Source organism: Podarcis raffonei, chromosome 14 (assembly GCF_027172205.1).
Source record: "Podarcis raffonei isolate rPodRaf1 chromosome 14, rPodRaf1.pri, whole genome shotgun sequence".
Taxonomy (NCBI): domain Eukaryota; kingdom Metazoa; phylum Chordata; class Lepidosauria; order Squamata; family Lacertidae; genus Podarcis; species Podarcis raffonei.
In genome coordinates this window covers 11,181,881-11,208,006 of record NC_070615.1, presented here as the reverse complement: position 1 = coordinate 11,208,006, position 26,126 = coordinate 11,181,881, and the positions used below count along the sequence as shown (strand labels likewise).

Genomic DNA, 26,126 nt, shown 5'->3' with positions numbered 1-26,126 from the left:
AACTTTCTCGAATCTTTGGGCAAAGTTTCTGTGGGGGGAAAAACATGAATGGGAATATATAGGAATGCCAGCGCTGTATGCTGCTGTTATTGTAATAAAAATATCCAAATGATTTTTTCAAAGTATTATTACAAGGTGGTTTTTCTCCCGCTTTAAGTAGGTTTATTGTTTCATGTGATTCAGAAGGCATTCCTTTATATCAGAAACTGAGGTCCAAGTAAGGAAGAAAGAAAGAAATTGAGGTCCATGGTCTGCATCTTTGTGTTCCCAAGTACTGTATTTTTCGCTCTATAAGACGCACCAGACCACAAGACGCACCTAGTTTTTGGAGGAGGAAAACAAGAAAAAATATATTCTGAATTTCAGAAGCCAGAACAGCAAGAGGGATCGCTGCACAGTGAAAGCAGCAATCCCTCTTGCTGTTCTGGCTTCTGTGATAGCTGTGCGCCTGCATTTGCTCCATAAGACACACAAACATTTCCCCTTACTTTTTAGTAGGGAAAAAGCGAGTCTTATAAAGCAAAAAGTACGGTAGTCACTGCAGTGGTTTTCTCACCCTGAAATGCATCATGTACATGTCACTCTGGTGAGCAACTTGGTTCAGTTGGGGATTGCATGGGTCAAAAAAGAAGCATGTAGATCTTGTGGATCGTCTTGCGTTCCAACTCCACTACTGCCTTGTTATTAAATTGCTAAGGGAGATATTCAGCATCTATAAAGTTAGACAAAACTTTCATAACCAACCATTGGGACTCCCCTTCCTCACCATGCAGAAAGAAGACATACATTCCCTCTTTATCATAAAATCATAGAATTTGAACGGACCTTGAGGATCATCAAGTCCCTGAAATGCAGGAATATGCAGTTGTCCCATTTGGGATCGAACCTACAACCTTGACATTATCAGCGCCATGCTCTAACCAACTACGAATGCTTTCTTTTCATTTTACTCCATGGGGCTGCATTCACAGCTACCAAGCACCTGAGTTGCATTGGGCTATCAGACAAGAGGGAAGATGATAGGACTGGTAAGATATTTTTAAGGCATCAGTGCAGGGACAGTCAACATGTTGCCCTCCAGATGTTGGAGACATCTGTTGGTCTTCTCCCAGGCTTTTGACTAATAGAAAGACTAATAGAAGAAATATGGCCTTTTAAACTGGGGCAGGGAGTTATTGCTGTCTGTTGCTATGTTACGTATTTTTGTGTTTTTATATTATAAACCACCCCGTGATCCTCAGATGAAGGGTGCTATAGAAATTTAATAAATAATAATGGCAATAAAGCTCTGAATAGGCCCTGAGTTGCTGGGAACCACAGGTGGTGCTTGCCTGCTGGCCATGCTTGTGAGCTGCCTGTAGGCTTCTGGTTGGCACCATGAAAGCAGGATGTTGGAATAGATGGGCCATTAGCTTGATCTAGCAGGGTGGTTCTACTGCAGGTATTAATATTGTGCAGCATGGATGCATAAAAGCTGACTCCTTTTGGAAGAAAAAAATGTCCAGACCCATAATTACGATTCAAAGCTTTACTAACCAGGACTTCTTTAAAAAACAGGTACAAAAACATAAATGATGCATCCAAAAAGATGTATAAGACATATGCATATTTGAGCATATGTTCTTCTTAAATATACATAACATAACTACGATCAGAGTAAAAATCAAATCTCTCTCCCTTAGCTTGCATTTGCCTGCATCCAGCACCTTGAGATAGGGTTGCCATATTTCAAAGAGTGAAAATCCGGACGGAAAAGTTGTTGAGCTTTGCCCAGAGTTGTTTATGGAAAATTGGCACTGCCAACATGGGCTGCCCTACATATGGATTTTCCCAAATAACTACAAATTTCCAACCGGATAATGCTAGAGACAGCAGTATTCCGTATATGTCTGGGAAATTCCGGACAGATGGCAACCCTATCTTGAGAGTCTTCATTATCACATCGCCTCTGTGGCGTCCAGAGGAAGGCTAATAGGCAACTGCCTTCAAGACGGAGATTTGCAATATCTTCACATAATCTAAAATTAAACACCACGTGAAAGCTAGCAGAGAACAACAACAGTTAAGGATCACCCCAGCTAGATCCGAGAGAGCTCTCTTCTAGCTTAGTATACTCCAGTGGAATTTTCTAATGTTAAACGCTTCAGCAGTACACACACAGGCATTTCTCCATTTCAGTGTGCAATTAAACAATTACATTTCACACGTTCTCAGGTAGCAGAGACAGGGCTGGATTTAGGTTTGATGAGGCCTTAAGCTACTGAAGGTAATGGGGCCCTTTATATGTCCAGCTGTCCTTTGTCAACAGCAAATTGCTGCTGTTTTTTGTGTTGAATATATGCTATATGGTAATTTATGGAGAGAAGACTCCCTGGAAAAGACCCTGATGTTGGGAAAGATGGAGGGCACAAGGAGAAGGGGACGACAGAGGACGAGATGGTTGGATAGTGTTCTTGAAGCTACCAGCGTAAGTTTGACCAAACCGCAGGAGGCAGTGGAAGACAGGAGTGCCTGGCGTGCTCTGGTCCATGGGGTCACGAAGAGTCGGACACGACTAAACGACAACAACAAAATTTATGGACCTAATAGGCATCTAATTCCATTTGCACATAACAAATAAGAGCCTACACAACACAAAACACTGTTGCTGTATGTAGGTTCTATTTTATTTGTTTTTTATCTTATATTTTGGAAATGTACATCCAGGTTTTTTTCCCTTTAATTTTTTTGGGGGGCGACCAAGAGTGGGGCCCTAGGCTTATAGCTTGTTTAGCTTATACGTAAATCCGGCACTGCCTAAGGGTCATGTAGTCCAATCCCCTGCAATGCAGGAACCTGCCCACAGCCATCCCTGGGTAGGCTCGAACCACCAGCCTTCTGGCAGACGCCCTGACCCATTGCAGCAGAGATTTTTATCTCTATACAGTATAGATTGAGATGACTCTGTTTATTTTCTATCTCTATGCGAACCACTACCGCCCGCCCACGCGGACACTTCCGGTTTAACGCAAGTGGATACTGTGCAGGTTTTCATTTTAAACCGGAAGTGCAGGCCCTGCACCGCTCTATATTCTATCTGTCATCTTCTATTGTAAATCTAGGCACGACTCCTCCCCCCTCAGTCGCAGCTGTTTTACGTCACGAGAAGGCGCCCTCTTCCGCTAGCCCTGCCGCCGGGTCCGCTGAGGTGGCCTGAGGAAATTGGGCTTCCCCTCACCATGGCGGACATGGAGGAGCTGTTCGGCAGCGATGCTGACACCGAGCCGGAGCAAAAAGGTAACGGGTGGAGGTGGGGGGAAACACGGACGCCGGGGGGGGGGAAACATATCGCATTGTGTCACGCATGCGCGGAAGGAGGCCTTGGCTTTTAACCTCCCCCCCCGCCGCCTTTTGATTCCTTTGAAATTCTCTCCTTGTTTTCTTGTTCGCGCCCAGAGCTCAGCCCCAAGCCTCGTTTTGGTACCCGAGTGCACGAGAGGCGGCCATGCAGAACAAGAGTGCCTCTGAGCATGAACAAAGTGTCATGCAGAAAAAGAGTTCCTCTGAACATGAGCAAAGTGCCATGCAGAAAAAGAGTTCCTCTGAACATGAGCAAGGTGCCATGCAGAAAAAGAGTTCCTCTGAACATGAGCAAAGTGCCATGCAGAAAAAGAGTTCCTCTGAACATGAGCAAAGTGCCATGCAGAAAAAGAGTTCCTCTGAACATGAGCAAGGTGCCATGCAGAAAAAGAGTTCCTCTGAACATGAGCAAAGTGCCATGCAGAAAAAGAGTTCCTCTGAACATGAGCAAAGTGCCATGCAGAAAAAGAGTTCCTCTGAACATGAGCATAGTGCCATATTCGCAACACAGCTGGGATGAGGTGGGAGAAGGGGACTGGATGCTTCCAAGTTGCTCAGGGCGGTGTGTTGTGGTTTGTTTCCCACCCCTGCCCCGTTTTTTATTCTTGCAACTCTGTGAGGGAGGGCTAGGCTGACAGTGAGCGATGGGTTGAATCCCACCTGAGTGGCTCTTCCCCAGATTTACCTGCAATCAGATTTCAGTTGTCCCCCCCCCCTTTCCCAGTTTCATTTTTTCATCCTTCTGGAAGTTGGGGCTTGTGAGACTGCTTCCAGGCACCGCTGGGTCTGAAACATCAAAACTCGCAATATGTGAATGGGGCAAGTGCAAAGGAAGGCACGGTTTCTGTACCTTTTAACAGCTGTGTGACAACAGGGGGGACTTTTCTCATGCTTTTGTCACAAGCTATGGTTACTATAATCCAGTATTTCTCAAATTTGGGTCCCCAACTGTTGAGCTACAACTCCCATCATGCCTAGCTAGCAGGACCAAGGGTCAGGAGTGATGGGATTTGCAGTCCAACAACAGCTGGGGACTGAAGTTTGAGAAACACTGCAATCCTTATGTGCCGCTGTTAAAGGTACAATACAGTCTTACCTTGGAAGTTGAATCCATTCGACTTCCAAAACAGAAGCCAAAGCACGGCTTCTGATTGGCTGCAGGAAGCTCCTGCAGCCAATTGGAAGCCACTTTGGACATTAGGGTTCCAAAGACCGTTTGCAAACCTGAACACTCACTTCTGGGTTTGTGGCATTCGGGAGCCAAAACATCTGAGTACCAAGGCCTTCGGGATCCAAGGTACGACTGTAATTTCCTTTTCATTGGGTCACAATGTTGTGGTCTCTGTCTGTTCATTCGTCTCCATCCCCCTTCTCACCCATGCACATCTATTCTGAAATTCTTCCTCATTTTAGGTACCCTGCAAGAACATCTTAAACAATGCTGCTAGCGTATATTGTTTTATATAGTGGTTTGCTGTGGGGGTTTTTCTCGGATCACAGGAGACTGGTGTACTCCATGACGCACTTGTGGACCTTGAATCAGGTTTTCTCAGAAACAGATGTGTGTGTCTTCCAACTTTTTCAAATCTGGTGATGAAAATTTTTGGGCAGTTCCACCTTCTATTAAACTGGAGGCCGCTATCAAACAAGGGATTTTTATTGTGGTGATCTCCAAGCTGTTCAGTACCTGGTTCTGTGCACTGGATCCAATGTCTTGGTGTCTTTTAAAGAAGAAAGAAAGAAGAAGAAAACAGGCAAGGGAGATCTTTTTTTAGTCAGGCTGTTTAGGGTTCGATATGTGATGGTTGTCATATTGGCAAGCAGAGTGGTGCAGTGCAAGATAAAAAATGTAATCTCTGCCCAAATGCAAATATCATTAAGTCACCCGTTCTCAAACTGATTCCCTACAGGTGTTTTGTACTACAACTATTGTCAGCCCTCGCCAGCACCAAAATGCTGTGGCCGTGTCGGTTGTTTTCGAGTCAGCCTGTAGCATCCTCATAAATAAACCCACAAAAGTTACTAACCAATACAGTAATTGCCAGTTTACCTATCTGTCACATTCTGATGCCAGTCATACGTGGCTTAAAAGATGGGGGTAAGCCAGCTTGGATAATATTTTTCTTATGTGGTCACCTGGTGGTGATTCTTACTTTGCACAGATGACCAGGAGAGCTGCTATTTATGGGCCAGTTTATAGCAGTGTTTCTTAAACAATGGCATAATGGGACTAAATAGCAGTGCCTTAAATATTGTTTTATTTATTTATAAAAATATTTATACACTATATGGTAAAAAGAAAAATACCCAAGTAGTTTACAGCAATAATACATACAACATACAATAAAAATAATATTTAAAAAGTTAAAATGGACGTTAATTAACCATTGTGGAAAGATGCAGTCTTAATTGCCTGTATAGAGAATTTAAAGTTGACAATTTAAAAGTGACGCTCCAGCAGGTGATCTCAGTGATCAAGCTGGGATATAAGGGTTCAGGCTATCCTGTTTTTACTTCAGTCTCCCAGGACATTCTATACAAGATCTTAAAGTAGCTGTCTTATCGCAAAAGAATTTTAGAAATACACTTGAAAGAGAAGTTGCTGAATTACAACTCATTACCAAACTAAAAACTATGGAGAGCCCTGGTCTGAATAGAGATATTGGATTCATGTCCCATTATACATACTAAATCTAATTTTGGTCATCTATCCCTTTAAAAATCCCCTGCCCTTCCCTATGGAACCAACTGCCGTAACAGCCATCAGCAGTTACAAGGTTGAAGCGACCTCTGCTTCAGAGTATCTGACAAAGTGTGTATTACACATGAAAGCTCATACCTTGAAAGCTTATATTTAGTTGATCTTAAAGGTGCCACTGGAATTATTAAAAAATATTTTTTCACCTTTCATCTTGTTATTTATTATGACTATGACAGATCAACACGGCTATCCACCTGAACCTGTTTTTACTGTTTTGCCCATTTTCAGTCAACATTTGCTTTACTTCTGTATAGTACTTCAGTCAGGATTGTTGCTGGACTACTACTTAATTATGATTTTTCACTGCTGTCAGTGTTTTCAGCAAAGTGACTAGTTCTTCAAATTGCATATATCTGATGGATTTGCTTCCTTTTGACTAGGTGAACATAAATACAGTGGTACCTCTGGTTACATAATTCATTCCGGAGGTCCGTCCTTAACCTGAAACAGTTCTTAACCTGAAGCACCACTTTAGCTAATGGGGGCCTCCCTCTGCTGCCCCACTGCCACCGCGCGATTTCTGTTCTCATCCTGAAGCAAAGTTTTTAACCCGAGGCACTATTTCTGGGTAGCAAAGTCTGTAACCTGAAGCGTATGTAACCCGAGGTACCACTGTAAAATGGTATTGGTCAGTTGATTTTTATATATGTTATCTGACCCTTTTCCTCTTGCTAACGTCGTCCTTTTATGTTTGTTTGGTTTTCACAGATTCTGATTCTGGGTCAGATTCAGACTCTGACCAGGAGCCTGTTGGCTCCATCAGTAATATTTCTGGTAGCGAGAGTGACAGAGATGACGACCGAGAGGCTTTGAAACCCAGTAACAAAGAATTGTTTGGTGACGACAGCGAGGATGAGGGCGCCTCTCACCACAGTGGGAGCGATAACCGGTCTGAGCGATCCTACAATCGCTCGGAAGGCTCAGGGCATTCTGAACATGAGGATAATGACCAGTCAGATATGGACCAGCACAGTGGCTCTGAAGCTGCTCACGAGGAGGACGAGGATGAAGAGGATCACAGGTCAGATGAAGGCAGCCACCACTCTGAGGCAGAAGGCTCTGACAAAGCACACTCTGAGGATGAAAAATGGGAAAGGGAAGACAGAAGTGATCAGTCAGACGATGAAGAGAAGCTCCAGAACTCGGATGATGAAGAAAGGCCACAGCACTTGGATGATGATGAGAAGAACTCGGACGACGAGGAGAGACCTCTGGCTTCTGATGACAAAGAGAGGCTGCAGAACTCTGACGAGGAGAAAATGCACAACTCGGATGATGACGAAGAGAGGTTGCAGGTTTCTGATGAAGAGGAAAGACCCCAAAACTCTGATGAGGAGAATATGCAGAACTCGGATGATGACTACGAAAGGCTGCAGCATTCAGACGAGGAAAAGATGCAGAACTCTGACGAAGAGAGGCCCCAGCATTCTGATGATGAAGAGCGAAGGCTCTCGGAGGATGAAGAAGAGCATGAACATAAATCGGGTATGGAGAATTGAGGGTGCAAATGTCTAGTCGCAGGGCTGGGGAAACCTTAGGTCTGGAGGGCTCTTGGGCAAGATTCTTTCCCAGCCTTCTACATTCAAAGCATGTGCTTTACCACTGAGCTTGGGCCTCGTAGTCATATCTTGAAGGCTACAATTGCTCTTTTTCATCCACCCCAAATCAACAAGTCTAGCACAATCCATCTTTAGTTTGCAGAGCAGTCGTCCCTTTAGATAATCTCTTGGAATTTGGGTTTAATAGTTGCTCACACTTTTTTCCACTTAAAGGTAAAGGGACCCCTGACCATTAGGTCCAGTCATGACCGACTCTGGGGTTGCGGTGCTCATCTTGCTTTACTGGCCGAGGGAGCCGGTGTACAGCTTCCGGGTCATGTGGCCAGCATGACTAAGCTGCTTCTGGCGAACCAGAGCAGCACACGGAAACGCCACTTACCTTTTTAGAAAAAATTAAAACTCCCCCAAAATTTCAGGATGGCTTGTAATGTTTTGGGGGTTTGTTTGTTTTTCACTTTGATAGCAGTAAAGCTAAAAAAATTGCTGAATGCCTACCCAGGGAACTTCAAGGCCAAGTAGGGATATGAGTATCTTCCATTTATATATGCCCACTGCATTGCTTGGTCATTTTTATTTTAGCACCCGTGTGGTTTCATCAACAATACTTTTGGAAGTCCACTGGTACGAATGCCATTCTTCAAAGTGACATTGCTCTGCTGTGTTTTATTCAGGGTGTCTGGATTGTGTAATATATAATAATATATCAATGGAAATACATTAATGGAAATATATACAGTATAATAATAGAAAGTGATGAGGGGGCTTCAAGATTGATATTTGCTTTTGCAGAATCAGCAAGAGGCAGTGACAGTGATGAAGAAGTCATGCAAACGAAGCGTAAGAAACAAATTGCATCGGATTCCGAAATGGACAGTGATGTGGAAGGACAAAAAGGTAAGCAGCCCCTCTTCCTGTCATTTGGGATTAAAAAAAACCAAAACTCATCTGAGGTTGGGTTTGCAGTGCCAAGCTCCCCTTCACATTCTCCACTGCAGTAGATCAAAAGTTGTCACCACAACAGTTGATTTAAGCAACTGTTTAACAACTAATCTACATGTTTGATTATTTTCACGGTAGCTCTGACTTCAATATTTTGGGGCATCTCTTGTCACTTGCTTTAGAGCAGGGGTGTAGAATCTGTTGGGCTCCCATCACCCCCCAGCCAGCAGGCCAGTGGCCAGGGATTAAGGGGTTTTTAGTCCCAACAGCAGCTGGAAGTCCACATTTCCTCTGCCCCTGTTTTATAGGGTTCAAAGGAGGTCAAGTGCTTCAGTGGGAAAGTTCCTATAAACCAGGATTGGCTCCATGTTGCTCCATAGACTGGATCTGGCACCTGAGACAATTTCATCTGGTCAAGAGCTACCTAATACTTACTTATTTCCGCCCCAAATACTATTATTTATGGATTTTTTTCACCCTTCGTCATAAGGTCCCAGGGTGGGTTACAACAAAATAAACGTACGTTGCTAGAATGAGTTAAAACAATTTACACTGGCTTTCATTACACTTGCAAGTTATAACACTACAGAAGTACAAAATTAAAATTGGGTATAAAAATTTAGAATTACAATATTAAAATCAAGTTGGACAATTTGCAATAATCCAACCCCAGGTCCCTAGTGTTAACAATATTTGGCTCCCTCTTCTGGAAACCAATTTTAGTATCTGTGCTGCCGAAGCGAGCACCCTCTCCTGGTATTCTTCTGTGATGCATATAATTTTCTAGGTCTCATTGTAAGAGCAGTTTAGGAGATAAGGTCAATTTTTGCCAGATCAGTTCATTGGCACCACTTCCTGATTTCCCACATGGTCAGAATGGACCATCCTTAAGTTTCAAAAGAAAATCCCCAGTAGAAAGGCATCTGAAGCACACCACTAAATACCTGGAAGGGTTTACGTCATTGATAAGCAAGGGCAAGGTTTTTTTTTAGAAATAAAACAAGGGCAAGGCATACAGAGCAAAGTCTCAAAACCAAAAGAAACATACCTGCTTCTGAAATGACAAAGATTCTTGTGGCACCTTAAAGACTAAGAAGTAAGAAACTTGCTACCGGTCTAGCTACACGTTCCTTATCACTAAAATCATTTAAAGCAATGTTCTTCAACCTTGGGTCCCTATTTGACTACAACTCCCATCATGCCCTCTCCATTGACCACCCTGGCTGGTAACATTGGGTCTTGCGCAGCAACAGGTGGGGACCCCCAAGGTGGAAGAACTCTCATTTAAAGGACAGGACATCTTTATGACCAGGGCAGGCTTAGCTGAGATAGTTTCGCTCTCACTCCCTCTCTGACACTCTCTCGGTTGCTGTGACTCTTTGCCCCAGAGATCTAACTGTTTTCTCCCAACTGACAAAGTTCCAACTGCCACTGAAGCTGTGCCTTCTCCTTCTCTCTTGGATGTTGCTAATGAGAACTGGCTCCTTTAGATACACAGCTCCTCAGGTCCATCTTCCAAGTCTACCTGATAACTTTGTTACACCTTCCCACAGGCCAGTTGTAGGAAGAAGGTTTCTGTGTAGGGCAAAGGAGTCCAACTGGAGCAGGAGGCTCTGAGGAAATCTTCGCCTGCCTCCCTCTCTCCAGGAATGCTGGAGGGCAAACTTGGTAGTTAGTTTTTTGTTTTTTTAAATCCTTTGTTTGTAAGGAAGGGATAAACAAGGATGTAAGTCACTTTGGGCCACCTTGTAAGAAAAGTGACTTTAACACATATGATAAAGAAATAACAATTTAATAATGAATGGTTTACATGAAATAATATAAAACTTTACATGAAATAATATAAAATACTCATAAGAAAATGCCAATAAAACCAACAGATTTTAAAAAGATGTCAATGTAATAAAATTATCAAAATATTAAGATTAAAAAGAGGGGAATGCTTGATTTCCCCACCCTTTTAAATAAATCCTCACAACAGCCCTGTCTGAGAGGAGAAAAGAATCAGAATCAGAAGAATCTTTATTTGCATCAGCCACTAGCCATAGCAATAACGTAAAATACTGAAGATAGAGATAAAGACAATACATTTGGGGGGTTTACATCAATAATCAAATAGTACATCTTATTTCAATTGCCCCCGCTAAAACCTTGCACTTTTTGCTGTCACCTGATCATCTTGATCTGCTAAAAGAAAGGACACAGTAGCAATGGTTGAAAGACCTGGCATGGACAGTAATAAAGGGGTAATAACCTCACTCCTCAAATCTTTATAAAGAGTGCAAGCCAGAAGCACATGAGCCACTGACTCAATACTGCCATCTCCACAGGGACATAACCATTTTTCCAGTGGGATTTTTTGAAATCGACCCTTAAGTACAGCCGAAGGCAGTATATTCAATCTTGCAAAAGTGAAAGCTCGTCTGTGTTTTGGAATTGTCAAATTTTGCAAATGGGGTGTGCCAAAGTGTCAAAATGACTAGGTGGAAAATAATCACACCAAGCCTCATAAGCTTTATGGCTGGCTGGGAGTTCAAATGTCATTCTCCGCTTGCCACCCTCTCGGGCCGCATCCTGAGCCATCCATTTAAAGCACTATTGTGCCACTTTAACCGTCATGACTTCCCACAAAGTATTCCGGGAACTGCAGATTGTCAAAGGTGCTGAGAATTGTCAGGAGACCCCTATTCCCCCATTCACAGAGCTGCAATTTGCAGAGTGGATTAACAACCAATCTCTCGTCACAGGGAACGCCAGGTATAAACCAGCCCTCTACATTCAACGAAGAATCTGAAGAAGTGTGCATGCACATGAAAGCTCATACCAAGAACAAACTTAGTTGGTCTCTAAGGTGCTACTGGACAATTTTATTTTATTTTTAATATATATTTTTATGCCCCTTGTAGAGTATATTTTCTATAAATAAGGTGTCTCTTAAAAACAAAGCCAGTCCTTCCCCACCTCCAGTTTCCAACCTTCTAAGTATGATTTCTGTTTCTTATTTTCTGGGCAAGGTAATAAAGATGCAATGGATCTGTTTGGAGGAGCAGATGACATATCTTCGGGGAGCGATGGGGAAGACAAGCCCCCAACTCCAGGGCAACCTATTGTGAGTACCTTTGTTGGTCTGCTAGGTCCTGCTTTTGCATCAGTGTTGGATTTAACTTGACAACTTGACCACTAATATTTTAATGCTTACATGTATGTTAAGATTTGTATTCTCAAATTGCATTAGGAAAAAGTGGGGTAATGATTTGTGATCCTTTTAGAAGTGGTTGCAGATAAGTGTATTCCATTCAAGACTTTTGAAAGTTGAAGGTCTCTCTTCCCCTCTCTCCTGATGCTAGAATTGTGGAACTTTAGGGCCTCCGGAAGTTGCTGAACTACAACTCCCATCAGCCCCAGTAAACATGGCCAACGGCTGGATATGATGGGAGTTGTGGTTCAGCAACATCTGAAGTGCCAAAGGTTCCCCAAGCTTGCCTTATGCTGATGTCCTGAGCAGGCATAATGTTGATAAAATGTATGTTCTCTGTATGGTCAAATCACACATATGCATAAATGGAAGAGATGGAATTATATTTAAAAGCAATAATTGCGCACGTGATTTTCTCTCCCCTCCCCACTGACTAGGACGAGAATGGATTGAACGAGGATCAACAGGAGGAGGAACCTATTCCTGAAACGCGGATAGAAGTCGAAATTCCTAAAGTCAACACAGACTTAGGAAATGACTTATATTTTGTGAAGCTTCCCAACTTCCTCAGTGTGGAGCCCAGGTAAAAGGCACAGGCTCAGTCTGGGAAACAAGTGTTCCAGGGTCTTAAAAAAACAAAAACAGAAAACCAATCTGTAGTGCTATCCACAGATGAGTTGCAACTACAGTGGTACCTCGGGTTACATACGCTTCAGGTTACATACACTTCAGGTTACAGACTCTGCTAATCCAGAAATAGTACCTTGGGTTAAGAACTTGGCTTCAGGATGAGAACAGAAATCGTGCTCCGGCGGTGCGGCAGCAGCAGGAGGCCCCATTAGCTAAAGTGGTGCTTCAGGTTAAGAACGGTCTCAGGTTAAGAACGGACCTCCGGAACGAATTAAGTACTTAACCCGAGGTACCACTGTATGTAAAAAAACACAAGTCCTCCTCTCCCACCTTTAGTCATGAAACATTTGTAAATAGGTTTTTTACAAAAAATAATAATAATGCTAACACGTTAATTATTATAATTATTATAATGTTAATTTATTATAAGGAAGAATGGGAGAATATAAGCATTTTAAATAAACAGAATGTACTAGGAAAACTCAGGTGTGACTTTGAAACCCTCTGTCTTGGTAGAAGATAGTAACTGAGGGCTGTATTTAATGTAGTGTGAAGTGAAAGTCACTTAGCAGTGCACTTGTTCCACTGGCGAAATGTTTTGCACCAGAAGAACATTGTTGCACAATAGAATGCACAGGCAAGCTTCTTGTGATGTTGTTGTACAATGTGCAAGCCTTAAGGACATAGGAAGCGGCCTTATACTGAATCACACCTTGGTCCACCTAGATCAGCACTGTTTACACTGGCTGGCAGTGGCTCTCCAGGGTGTCCCGCAGGTGTTGCTGCCAACCCTACTTGAAGATGCCAGGGAATGAACTTGGGACCTTCTGCATACAAGGCAGATGTTCTACCACTGAGCTACAGCCCTTCTCCAATAATCATTCGCCTTCTCTGTTCTCTCTCCCACCCCCTACCATGTGTACAAGGAACTGCGGCCACAAACCCATAATTGGGTTTTTGTGTGAGAATTCCAGTCCTGGTACCAAATTGTTTTGCAAGGAAAGGAAGACATCCTTGGTAACCCATATTCCGCTTTATTGCAGGCCTTTTGATCCACAGTATTATGAGGATGAATTTGAAGATGAGGAGATGCTGGATGAAGAAGGTAGAACAAGGTTAAAACTGAAGGTACCGTATACCTTAAATTCTGCCTCCACACAACATGCAAACTTGACATCTTTCCGCAGGGCCTGCAAGACGGAGCTGTTCCGCCTGGCCTTTGGTTTGGACTCAGTCTGACCCTTATGTTTCCCTTCCCTTATGGTTTTGATTTATCGGCTACTTTTAAAATGAGGCTGCATTTTAAATTGCATTTTAACCTGTATTTTAAATTGGTTCCCCCCCCCCACCCCCATTATGTTTTTACTGTGATTTTATTGGTGTTAGCTGCCCTGAGCCCGGGGAGGGTGGGGTATAAATTATTATTATTATTATTATTATTATTATTATTATTAAACACTCCTTGCTATGTCTTGGAACACAATCCTGTCAAGCCTCATGCTTTGGATCAGGGCTGGGGAACCAGCCGTTGTTGGACTCCCATCTCCCTTGAACCCCAGTCTGCATTGCCAATGGTCAGGGATGGTGAGTGCTGTGGTCCAGCTGAATTGGGAGGGCCAGAGGTTCCCCATCCCTTCTTTAAACATTGAGAGCGTGTGTAGCATAGTTCTGAGAGATGGAGCAGTGCACCAAGAAGTCAGCTCAAATCCACTGTTGCGGTGAAGTCCCATCAAACCCTAAAGTTGGAAGGGGAAGCTTTTAAGTAATCTATTCCAACCCCTGCTCAATGCAGGAACCCGCAACTTGAGCATTTCCAACAGGCTCTTCTCGAAGAGGCCAGGCAATTGGTTTCATGGTCCAACTCCTGTTTCCATCAAGAGGTTCCTCATAACGTTCAGCTGAAAGGTACCCTACTGTAACTGATGCCCATTAGATTAAATGGGCTTAAGTTACAGGAGGGTTCAGATGAAGCTGAGCATTGCAAGAAACTTCTTCCCAGGAAGAGCAGTGAGTAGGTGGCCCTAAGCAAGCCTTCTCCACCCACCCCAGCCAATTGTGGGTCGCCATCTGCAATAGCGGGACAAGAATACTGACCCACCTTACAACGCCATTGTTAGGAAAACATCCATCGCTCTGGGAAGTGACTTGTAAATGAAATAAATAAATGATGATGACCACGATAACTTATGTGAAGTTCTTGAAAGTTATCAAATTACTATTTAAACACAAAATATGACATTCTATGGAACATCAATAGGGCTGACTCTAGAGCACCACCATAGTATATGCACGATAACATTCTCTGTGCCAGTTAGAGCACCTGGGGTTTCTTCCTTGGTTTTTGTTTATTTATATCTCCGTCAATGTACAATGGTACCTTGGTTCCCGAACGGCTTAGTTGTTGAACAAATCGGCTCCCGAACACAACAAACCCAGCAGTAAGTGTTCCAGTTTGCAAACATTTTTCGGAAGCTGAACATCCGACACGGCTTCCATGGCTTCCAATTGAGTGCACAAAGCTCCTGCAGCCAATCAGAAGCCGCGTCTTCGTTTTTGAACTGTGTTGGGAGTCCCAGAACGGATTAAGTTCGGGAACCAAGGTACCAGTGTACATGGATTATTACTTTTCAGCATAACAGGGAGGGAGATAGGTTACTTCCTGAAGGAGCTTACTTTCTAAAATGGGGCACATGGGAAGCAACAGTGGGAATGGAGAGGAGAGAAAGTTAATTTCAGGTTTGCATGCATATTATATGTGAGGATTAACATGCTACGCTAAAGTTTTAGCAGAAAAGGTCTGAGCTTGCAGTGGTGGCCTTTCCTCCCCGCCCGCCAGCTGAATCCCTCATGCTACACTGAGCTGTCTTGCTGCTCATTGATTCACAACACTAATGCGTTAAACAAGTAAATATTTTAAACATGATTTCAGCAATTCAGAATACCAGTGTATGACTTTCCCACCAGCATTATCCCCCCACTCCCCACACTCTATTTCTTGCAAGCGTTGTGACAAATATTCAAATATCTTTAATACGGTCAATGACCAGCAAGCAATTTATAAAATAGAATATGACATTATAAGTAATATTTTGCTACAGGTAACAGTGGAGATATGGCCAAGTCACAGAATTGGTGCTTATGTTTATGACCAGGTTTCGACTTTTAAGGTTTTAGGGATTCAGTTCAAATGTCACTACTGTTTATTATCGTTCCTTCGATGTTTGCAATTTGAACTCCGTTGCTGACATCATTGCTCGTCTTATTCTTGTTGCAATGTAACAGTACTTTGCCACAGGCCTGTTGATTTCGGGCTCTTTGTCAGCTAAGAGGTGTCTGATATAGGTGTCGTCTGTACTACGAGGTATTTTCCTCAGAATCGGCTCCATCAGCTCTTTTCTTGAGTCTCGATATAATGGGCAATATAAGATGACATGCCCGATGGTTTCAATTTCGTTGCTGTTACAGGGACATAATCTTTGTTCGATCGGTATTTTGTTGTATCTTCCCTCTAGAAGAGCTGAAGGGAGAGCGTTAAAGCGGGCCCTGGAAAATGCCCATCGGTGTTTAGCGTTGTGTAGAACTTTGAGATAGTTTGCTAGATGGGGCCTTTGGGAATTGAATAGGAGTTTATGAGTTATCGGAAGTTGATTAAAGTCATTTTGGGCTTCAATGTCCCTGAGTCTTTCTTTGATTATATTCTTGGCCCTTCCCCTTTCTAAACTTAATAAATACTCTGGGGAGAGACCATATGTGGCCAATTTTCTGAGAGTGCCCTTCAACCAACTAGATTGGAATTTGTCAAGAAGCATTAGGGACATTCCCACCAGCATTATCCCCCCCACTCCCCACACTCTATTTCTTGCAAGCGTTGTGACATTTCTCTCAAGAAATACCTCCTGCACGTGGCAACTTTGTGTCCCCGCAGGTGGAGAACACGATACGCTGGCGAACTCGCCGAGATGAAGAAGGGAGCGAGGTTCGAGAAAGCAATGCGCGGATAGTCAAATGGTCTGATGGGAGGTCAGTTTGTGCCTGATCCTGCTTGACCCATGCTTCTGAACTGTAGAAAGAAACATGTTGTGTAGCATAGAGTTCTATCTCGGGTCTCGTTCATCTAGTTATTATTATTATTGTTCTGTTTTCTGAGTTGAGTGAAAGAGGGCACGCATCCATGAAGGAGCTGAGTCTTCCTGCAAGGAATCATGCGGCCAGCTTTTAAGCAATTCAGTTCCTTACCTGGGACAGAGCTCTGCCCTATCCCTTCATTCAGCCTCATTGCATCTCACCTTTCTGGATGCCTTTTATTTTATTTATTTAAATATCTATATACCGCTGTTCGTATTGCAGCTGCTTTTGTTGCTGTGATCCAGGCTGAATGAGCTGCACCACTAAAGGTCAGAAAAGCTACCAAGGTAGCTCAAAATAACTACTGCCTCCCGCCCTCTTTGGAACAGAGAAGGTTCCAGTGGTAGACACCTTGGTGGAAGTGCTGCTTGATGGCCGATGTGGCTACCCATATAAAAACCCACAGGGAGAGGTTAGTGCCGTCAGTGAAGCTTAAGAAGCCCCATATCCCTCTCCTTTGCTATTTCCAATTTTGTTAGGGCATCCGTGTTATGGCAGGAGGGCCTGGAGGCAGTAGGCAAGAACACATAGAAAAACATATCCATACAGCATGTTAAAGAAAGCTGACAATAAACAAGATAAAAGACAGGCTAGGAACAGAACCAAGGAAAGCATAATTATAGATTGGGAGAATTAGCAAGTTTCACACAGGCACTGACAAATTCTGTAACACCTGTAAAAAAATAATAATCCATGATGTAAGGAGTCGTCAGAATGTTATGGGATAACTCTGTCTTCACTGCTCTGCAAACAGATAATAACATCCTATAGCTAGTTCGCTTGTATCAACTGGGCCCCTTCCATTAAACAGAAAAATAACTCAAAGGCTGCTGCTGCAATAAGGCTTCCTGCCTAAGTAAAATGGGAGCAAGGAAAGGAGACTGGAGAAAAAGGACAAAGCTGAGACAAAATGGCAGAGTGCACGATATGGGCATCACGGGCCTGTAAATACATCAGTCGAAGTATTCAGTTGGCTTAATGTACTTGTATAAGCAAAGCAAATAAGGCTCTTGGCTTGTGTGCTAATCGAAGCAATCCTCCTTCCTTTTGAAGCATGTCACTACATTTGGGGAATGAAGTGTTCGATGTGTACAAAGCACCATTGCAGGGGGATCACAATCATCTCTTCATCAGGCAAGGAACAGGTCTTCAGGGGCAAGCTGTGTTCAAAACAAAACTAACCTTCAGGTAAGCACGTGGATCCCATTGAGTTGAAAATACTTACATGTAATAGCATCACAGTGAATGTGGAAGAGGATACAAGGTGATTTACCTAATTATTTCCAAGGAGGGTAGCCATGTTGAAACAAGAACATAGAAACTTGTAGTAATTACAGGCATTAATTAACTGACCAGCATCAGGATGTTTAGATTATTGTCATCAGTGCTGCTGTGGTCACTGACGATTTTACATACCTTTTAAACTTTAACATAATGCTCAGAATCTACTTCTCTGCTCTTTTAATTTCACTTCTTACAATTCCCACCCACCCTCAACCATATCTATCTGTCTATCTATCTATCATCTATCTATCTATTTCTCTCTGTCTCTGTCTATCTTCCAATTCAGGAAAATATGTAATGCATCTGATGATGTGGATTCTAGTCTACAGAAGCTTATGTTATACTAAATATGTTAGTCTTTAATGTGCCACAAAACTCTTGAATCATTTTATTATGGTCACTGTTGTCTATGGCCTATAGCAGGTAGCAGTATTCGGAATTAGCCAGGCACATTTTGCACCTGGCTATCAGCCACTTGCAACCAAGTGAAGATGCCTGGGCGCCAGGATGGCACCTGACATCACCATCTGACTGGCTGGTGGACAGTAGTGTTTGTTGGTTTTTTGTTGCCATGCTATGGCACGAGTCAGATTTTCGCTGGAGCTGAGAATATACACAATTCATTTTCAGCTTTGTGATCTTGTTTTAAAAAATATATGCATCCAAACATTCTGTTAGAGTGCCTGTAACCTAGCTTTAAGGGGCCATATGCCGAATAGCTTTTATATTTCAGTTTCTAATAGTGTCAGGTAGGGAACCTCAGGCCCAGGAGCCAAATCAGCTGAATGCCTGGCTTTAAGAGAGCGCTGCACAGGCAAAGGCCTGGCAGTCAGCTGGAATCAGTTGTCCTTTAGGAAGTACATGATGCAACCACTTTCTCAAGAGAGAGAGAAAATTGCGGAAATTTAAAATGGAGATTTTGTTCTTTCCAGGGATACGAAGTGCTTTCTCTGCAGAGGGAGAAATGTTCTACTTTTAGGAGCATTTCCCCCTCTGCAGAGATTCCAAAGGGGCTCCCTGTAACTGGGAATCAACTGATCATTGCTCACAGGGAGCCTCTGTGAAGGCAACCTCCTAGTGCCCGTGGCACTGAAAAGGCTTCTTCGAAGGAGGTTGCTGCAACCGATGATCAACCCACAAGATGGTCTTGGCTACGGGTTGGCATAGCATGTTGTGTGAATCAGCTCAGTCACATGCAATTGTTTTCTCAAACCTGCAGTTCCCTGAAAGAAGTGCTTTTTAACCCAGTAACAATTTTACCGCAGGCCTCACTCAACAGACAGTGCCACACACAGAAAGATGACTCTCTCGCTCGCAGACAGATGTTCCAAGACACAAAAAATTCGTATTTTGCCCATGGCTGGCCGTGATCCAGAGTCCCAACGAACAGAAATGATTAAGGTACAGATTTGGGGTGGGGTAGGTGGAATCAAAATTTGCCTTCTAAGCCATTATTAAATTTGTCCCTTATATGCAAATCTTAAAATATTGTTTGTATGCATGACTCAGCAGCATCTTTAGACTTGCTGCCCTCAATGCAGCTAAGCTCTTGCTCGGCAGGAGTCTGAATTGCCATAGAAAACAACCTTACCTACCTTGGCATCTCTGCAAACAGTTGAAAAGGGGGAGAAGAACGGAACAAGAAGGGATGAGCAGAAGAGATAAGAGTAACTTCATATTTGCTATATCCTACAAAACTTGGGTGGGACGCGGGTGGCGCTGTGGGTTAAACCACAGAGCCTAGGAATTGCCAATCAGAAGGTCAGCGGTTCGAATCCCCGCGACGGGGTGAGCTCCTGCTGCTCGGTCCCTGCTCCTGCCAACCTAGCAGTTCGAAAGCACGTCAAAGTGCAAGTAGATAAATAGGTACCGCTCCGGCGGGAAGGTAAACGGCGTTTCTGTGTGCTGCTCTGGTTCGCCAGAAGCGGCTTAGTCATGCTGGCCACATGACCCGGAAGCTGTACGCCGGCTCCCTCAGCCAATAAAGCGAGATGAGCACCGCAACCCCAGAGTCGGCTATGACTGGACCTAATGGTCAGGGGTCCCTTTACCTTTACAAAACTCAGTATCGGAATCTGGCAATCAGTCTTTATAAACTATTTTATGGTATCACCAGCACTGCTAGGTAAGAATGGGCAGTGCCTCGCTACTATGTTGCCAGTGGACTAAAACACATTTCCCCCCTATTTGGTGAAATGGTGGAGCTGGGTTTGGAGCCAATTTAATTTAGTCTGAAGCAAAACAAAAATCCTTAATGGATCCTTCTTCCTCCCTCTCTAACCTATTGATCAAGCTCTGTAATCCAGGCCAGAGCAAGTCATGAAACAGAGCACCTGAAACCTGTGCCATGTCGCTCTCAGTTGCAGCACGTAGCAGAAATAGAACCTGGAATAAAAGTAGAACGAGACTTAACTGCTGCAAGAATGCCAAAGCCTCATCTGCATTGGCATTCTACCGGCTTCTGAAGGTGCACCTGTTTACACAGGCATTCCTACGATCTTGGCCTGTTTTAATGTTTTGTTTAATAGGATTGTTTTAGTGGGTATTTTAGTTATGGATGCTTCTATTCTAATATTCGTGTAACTGGTGTACTTTGAAAACCACTTTGAATTCTGCTTGGGCAATAAGAGGGGTGTAAATTAGTGGTGGGTGATGTGCAGGGCAGTGCAGATTCTGAGCCCTGTTTTGAGAAATCCTTGGCACACCCCTATGTTGTCGCCATTTCCCCCTGCAGAAAGAGGAGGAGAGGCTGCGCGCTTCCATTCGCAGGGAGTCCCAGCAGAGGAGAATGCGAGAGAAGCAGCACCAGCGGGGACTGAGCGCCAGCTACTTGGAGCCTGACCGCTATGATGAAGAGGACGAAGGAGAAGAAGCCATCAGCCTGGCAGCAATTAAAAACAGATACAAAGGCGGAATAAGAGGTATGGTCGGCTTAGCGTGGAGTCCTGGATTTATCTGGTTTTAAGTCCAGGGTGCTGCTTTGAGCTTATTACACAAAGGAAAAGTGGAGGATTAATACCTAAGAGGAGGATGGTGGGAAATCCTTTTGGAAATAATATGTGATTATTTTGTTTGTTTCGTTTTGCAATGGCCAGTGATGACAAGCAAATAATGCTGATAGTGCTTCATGGAGGGAAAGGATTGTCACTTCTAAGCGGCCAGTTTCTAAGTTACAGTCAGTTTTTCTAGATTAGCTCTTGGAGAGAAATGCATATACACTGTATATATTTTTCCCTTTCAGAGGAGCGTGCTAGGATTTATTCTTCAGACAGCGATGAGGGCTCAGATGAAGATAAAACGCAGAGATTACTGAAAGCGAAGAAACTCAACAGTGACGAGGTGAGAGAAATGGTGAAGGGGTCTATTTTGAGTGGCTCAGGTGTTAATAATAATAATAATAATAATAATAATAATAATAATAATAATAATTTATTATTTATACCCCGCCCATCTGGCTGGGTTTCCCCAGCCACTCTGGGCAGCTTCCAATAGAACACTAAAATACAATAATCTATTAAACATTAAAAGCTTCCCTAAACAGGGCTGCCTTCAGATGTCTTCTAAAAGTTTGGTAATTATTTTTCTCTTTGACATCTGGTGGGAGGGCGTTCCACAGGGTGGGTGCCACTACCGAGAAGGCCCTCTGCCTGGTTCCCTGTAATTTGGCTTCTCGCAGCGTCGGAACAGCCAAAAGGCCCTTGGCGTTGGACCTCAGTGTCCGGGCAAACCGATGGGGGTGGAGACGCTCCTTCAGGTATACTGGACTGAGGCCGTTTAGGGCTTTAAAGGTCAGCACCAACACTTTGAATTGTGCTCGGAAACGTACTGGGAGCCAGTACGTCTTTCAAGACCGATGTTATATGGTCTCGGCGGTCGCTCCCCGTCACCAGTCTAGCTGCCGCATTCTGGATCAGTTGTAGTTTCCAGGTCACCTTCAAAGGTAGCCCCACATAGAGCGCATTGCAGTAGTCCAAGCGGGAGATAACCAGAGCATGCGCCACTCTGGTGAGACAGTCTGCGGGCAGGTAGGGTCTCAGCCTGCGTACCAGATGGAGCTGATAAACAGCTGCCCTGGACACAGAATTGACCTGCGCCTCCATGGACAGCCGTGAGTCCAGAATGACTCCCAGGCTTGCTATAATTGGTTTGAAGTATAGACCACTCTGTACCTTGGGGTGGAGAACCAAGGGCCCTCGAGAGGTTGTTGGACTCCAGCTCCCAGAATCCTCAGCCATCAAGGCCAAAGGTCAGGGATGGTGATATCCTACAACATCTGTCTCTGCTGTACATGTTAGTTTGAAATGCCAAAGACTAGTCAAGCTCTCTTACCTTGGACTTCTTTTATGACCTGATGTTTCTTGAGACTTGTCATACTCTTTTCTTTTTACTGTTTTACCTAGAATGCTCTGACTTTAATGTCATTTTAAAACCAGTGTAGTGCAGTGGTTTACAGTGTTGGACTGGAACTTGGGAGTCAGGGCTCAACTTCTTGAGGGTAATGTACTGAGATAAAAAGTTGCATCACAAAGCCTGCTAGCATCCTTCAGGCTCGCACAGATTCTAGTCTGAAAACATTGTTGTCTCTGAAGATCGTAGCTGGAAAGCATCTGTTTAATGCTGTGATTTTAGATGCCTGCATGTTTTTACTTAAGTGGCTGAGTATCCAGCATGCCCCAAAAGGCTTTGGTCTTGCGTTTCAAAAGTGGTTGGTGACATGGCATTGAAGAAGGGAGTCTCCAATCAAAGAAAAGCCTTCTCCAAGCCTTCTTCAATCACAGGGCTTCTACAAGCGGAATTCTGTCTGGTGCCACAAATTTATCATTTCTGTGTAGGTGAAAGACAACGAAACCATGACTTCTGTTTACTCTCCCCCCACCTTCCATTTAAAAAGCAATTTAGTTTGCTAACGTTCAACTTCACCACATGGTGGCGCTTAAGCATTAAAAAAAATAGTTAAGAGAGTAGCACATCTGCATGGACCACAAATTATGGGCTGCACAGACTTGTACTTTGGTATGCATCTCATTGCAACCATTTTTCTGCCCTTGCTCTAAAAAAATGATCAGAGGACCGCTCTCTTTGCGCTAGTGATGTTGGAGTTCAGCAGAACTCAGAAAGAGGTGGAGAAGTGAATTAGGGTAGAAGTCCAAAAGAAGAATTCTGTACTACATTGAGATCAGTTGACGTGCACAGTGGGTGGGGGGGAAAACCTTGGCTGAATTCAATCTGTTCATCATTATTTAGGAGGTCAGGCTTATTAAAGTCAGCATTTAATTTGTGCCTAGACCAGAGGTGGGAACTTTTGTGAGCCTGCAGGCCGCAATTCTCTTCTGTGCCACCTTCTTAGGGCCACATGCTGGTGGTGGGTGGAGCCAGAGACAAAAGTGGGAGGGGCAATGCATGGAAAGTTTATCTTGAATGGTAGGCTAGTTTCTACACACACTCTCACACCCTGCACCTGAGATTCCTCATCCCTGACCCAGACCAAGCAGCCCCACAGGCAAGGAAGCATTTTTGGCATCCCCTCAATTTGCCCCCCCCCCTTTTAAACGCCTTCTTTTTTATTGTGGTCATATCATTTCACGACATGGATGCTCAGTTTGCATGTATGAATTCATGTCCATGCCTTATGAACTGTTTGCACTAGTCGTTTCACCTTCTGAGTAGATGGTTGAATCAGCCACCCTTGACCCAGGAGCCACTCCTGCTCCCACCGCCCAAAAAAATTTCTAGCACCCCAGGCACTTCCCTGAATCCGGACCTATGTTGAATGGGTGTCCTAGGTTCAATTATGTTAAGCTTTATAGCGAAAAATGAATCAAGTAATTGGGTTCATTAATAAAAAAGCAAGTAATTTTCCCGTTGGTAGAAAGCTGTTGAAATTCTACTTCACTGCGAGAGACACACACATTATGGATTACTTCATTAAAATAACTACCAGCCTCTTTTGAAGCATGTGTTGCAGAGGCTGACTTTGAAATTCTCAAGGACTTCATTTTGATCTTTCATTTGCACAAAACCTGGATGTGTGTTAATAGTCAGGGAGTAGGGGATGGCAATTAGCTTTCACCCAAAGTCCCAAATCACCCAGTAGCACTTCTGGCTTCTTATAGCTAAAGGGAAAATATTAAACTTGAATGCATTTGGGTCGGTTTTGTTTTTTTGTGGCTAGGTGGTGCCATTTGCTGAAGTATTTTGTACTAGGATACATGATCTTCTCTGGGGGAAAAAAGGAGAAATCTTTAAGCTCATCACTGTTAATGCATTCTGTCTTAAAATGGGAAGTGGTTTCATTGTAAATTAGAACAGGATACTTACCTGAAAATTAAGAGCAAATTATAATTATCACATTGTTTTCCCCCAGATTTTGCACACAGTCTATGTTTTGGCAAAACAAACAAGATGCATTACCTTTTGCTAACAACAAGCAGTTAGCTGAGTTCTAGGCTGAAATCATAACTACTGTAATATGCCCATCAGGCAGGGCCAGAGTCTCTGGGCGATGTAAGGCTGCCACTGAAAAGGGCATCGCTGTGTTGAGTTCACACCTTCTGTGAAGTGTAGTGACACTCATGTCTTGACATCATGAAACCATGTGAATTCCCACAACAATGAATGATGCCTCGTTTGGGGGACTTGCAGTAGATTTTATGCAGGGAGCATTCGGATACTTGCTTCCTGTCCCTTCTTTGGAAGCCCCAACGAAGCTGCAATCCTAAACACATTAGGTTGCTGCTGTTCTATTCACACAACAGACTTCGCTTGTGCAGTTGATCTGCAGGCCCCTGGGCACCCTCAAAGGCTGCTCCAGAGGATTGGGAAACCCTCCAAAGCAAATTTTTGGGGAACACAGATGCCAACAACAAATGGCTTGTATCCATCTGTCTTGAGAGGCAATGGAAGAGTGCCATGGCGGGGCAGGGGGTGTCAAACCGCTGGAAGGTTACAGTGCCTGCTGTGAGTTTAGAGATGGGAGAGGCATGTTTTACTCCAGATGGCGATGTCCTGTTTCATTGGGACAGGTGCACCATGGCATTTCTTCTCTCTGCGCTCCTCCCAGCCGTCATTTCATGACCTGACTGTCTCCAGGTGCCTGCAAGGAATTCCCACACGGCAGGGTTGATTTTGCCAGCCTTCGTGTCATGTTTGCAGACATTTTTGTAACGCGGAGTTGGTCTGCCAGTGGGCCTGTTGCCTGAAGCCAGCTCCCCATAGAGCGCATCCTTGGGGATCCTGCCATCTTCCATTCTGTGCACATGACCAAGCCAGCGTAGACGTCTCTGAGACAAGTGTGTGAACATGCTGGGAATGTGGGCTTGTTTGAGATTCTGTCGCTGTGTTATGCCCAAAATCTTCCTGGCACAGCACATATCGAAGGCCTTAAGATGTCACTCCTGGTGGGTTTAGCTCTGGGGAATTTAACTTTTGAGTAAACGTGATTCAGGTACTGTTGATGTGGCTGTTTTTTTCAGCTGTCCTCTATCCTGTTTGCATCTTTAGATAGCCGAGTGCAAACATTTGCAAGATTCGTTCTTCCTTAGCCCAACCTCTGTTTCCATAGGCTCTTTCCCCTCTAAATTATATTCCAATCAATTGTTTTTATACCTGGTGTTAGCCTCCCTGAGCCCGTCTTGGCTGGGGAGGGCGGGGTATAAATAAAATTTATTATTATTATTATTATTAAATGTTGCCTCTATTAACCAAGGAAGGAGCATCATTTTCTTTGGGAACATTATATGCCTGTTTCTTAATGCGTGGATGATCCAAATTGCAGTTTTAGTCACTTAAACCTAGAGAAATGCTCATTTTGGCTTAAAATCGATCTGCTTTCCTGTAGGAGGGTGAGCCATCTGGTAAAAGAAAAGCAGAAGACGATGAGAAGGCAAGCAAGAAGCACAAGAAGTATGTGATCAGTGATGAGGAAGATGAGGACGAGGATGCATAATGCAAGCCTGAAAGTCTACAAGATTCGTGTAAATATATATAATGACTGCACTGTTCTTTTTGCAGCCAGGATGTAAGTAAACCTAATGAGGATTTTTATTTTATTTTTACAAAAGAAACTTGCATTCAGATCTGTAGTCTTAAAATGAATAAAGATTTTTGTTGGACCCTTTTAAATTCCTTTTCTTTTAAAAGGTGATTGCTTTGTTCCGCTGGAATATGTTGTGGCAGATTTGTTTTAGATCTGTACCCATCTCATCGGCAAACACTGGGCTCGGCAAATGCTAGGTTGTTGCTGGATCGTTGACTTTTATGAAGCCGGAACGAAATGTTACGGGTCACATCTTGC

General features: G+C 43.6%; 1 protein-coding gene across 1 annotated transcript; it reads left to right on the top strand.

Moving 5' to 3' along the window:
* Positions 1-3,130: 3,130 nt before the first annotated feature.
* Positions 3,131-25,954, top strand: LEO1 (LEO1 homolog, Paf1/RNA polymerase II complex component). Its single transcript, XM_053365744.1, has 12 exons — positions 3,131-3,276; positions 6,809-7,585; positions 8,449-8,553; positions 11,613-11,707; positions 12,232-12,377; positions 13,468-13,552; positions 16,350-16,444; positions 17,603-17,737; positions 19,099-19,234; positions 20,568-20,754; positions 21,075-21,172; positions 25,671-25,954. Exons 1-12 carry the CDS (start codon positions 3,219-3,221, stop codon positions 25,776-25,778), a joined length of 2,025 nt encoding a protein of 674 aa, XP_053221719.1. The 5' UTR covers positions 3,131-3,218; the 3' UTR covers positions 25,779-25,954.
* The last annotated feature ends 172 nt before the right edge of the window (positions 25,955-26,126 follow it).

What these genes read in the sequence shown, in the direction of transcription:
- LEO1 (XM_053365744.1), top strand. Translation starts at nt 3,219, where the DNA reads ATGGCGGACATGGAGGAGCTGTTCGGCAGCGATGCTGACACCGAGCCG. An exon ending in CACCGAGCCGGAGCAAAAAG is followed by an intron (nt 3,277 to 6,808) that starts GTAACGGGTGGA and finishes TGGTTTTCACAG; the next exon opens with ATTCTGATTCTGGGTCAGAT. An exon ending in AAAACAAAACTAACCTTCAG is followed by an intron (nt 17,738 to 19,098) that starts GTAAGCACGTGG and finishes ATTTTACCGCAG; the next exon opens with GCCTCACTCAACAGACAGTG.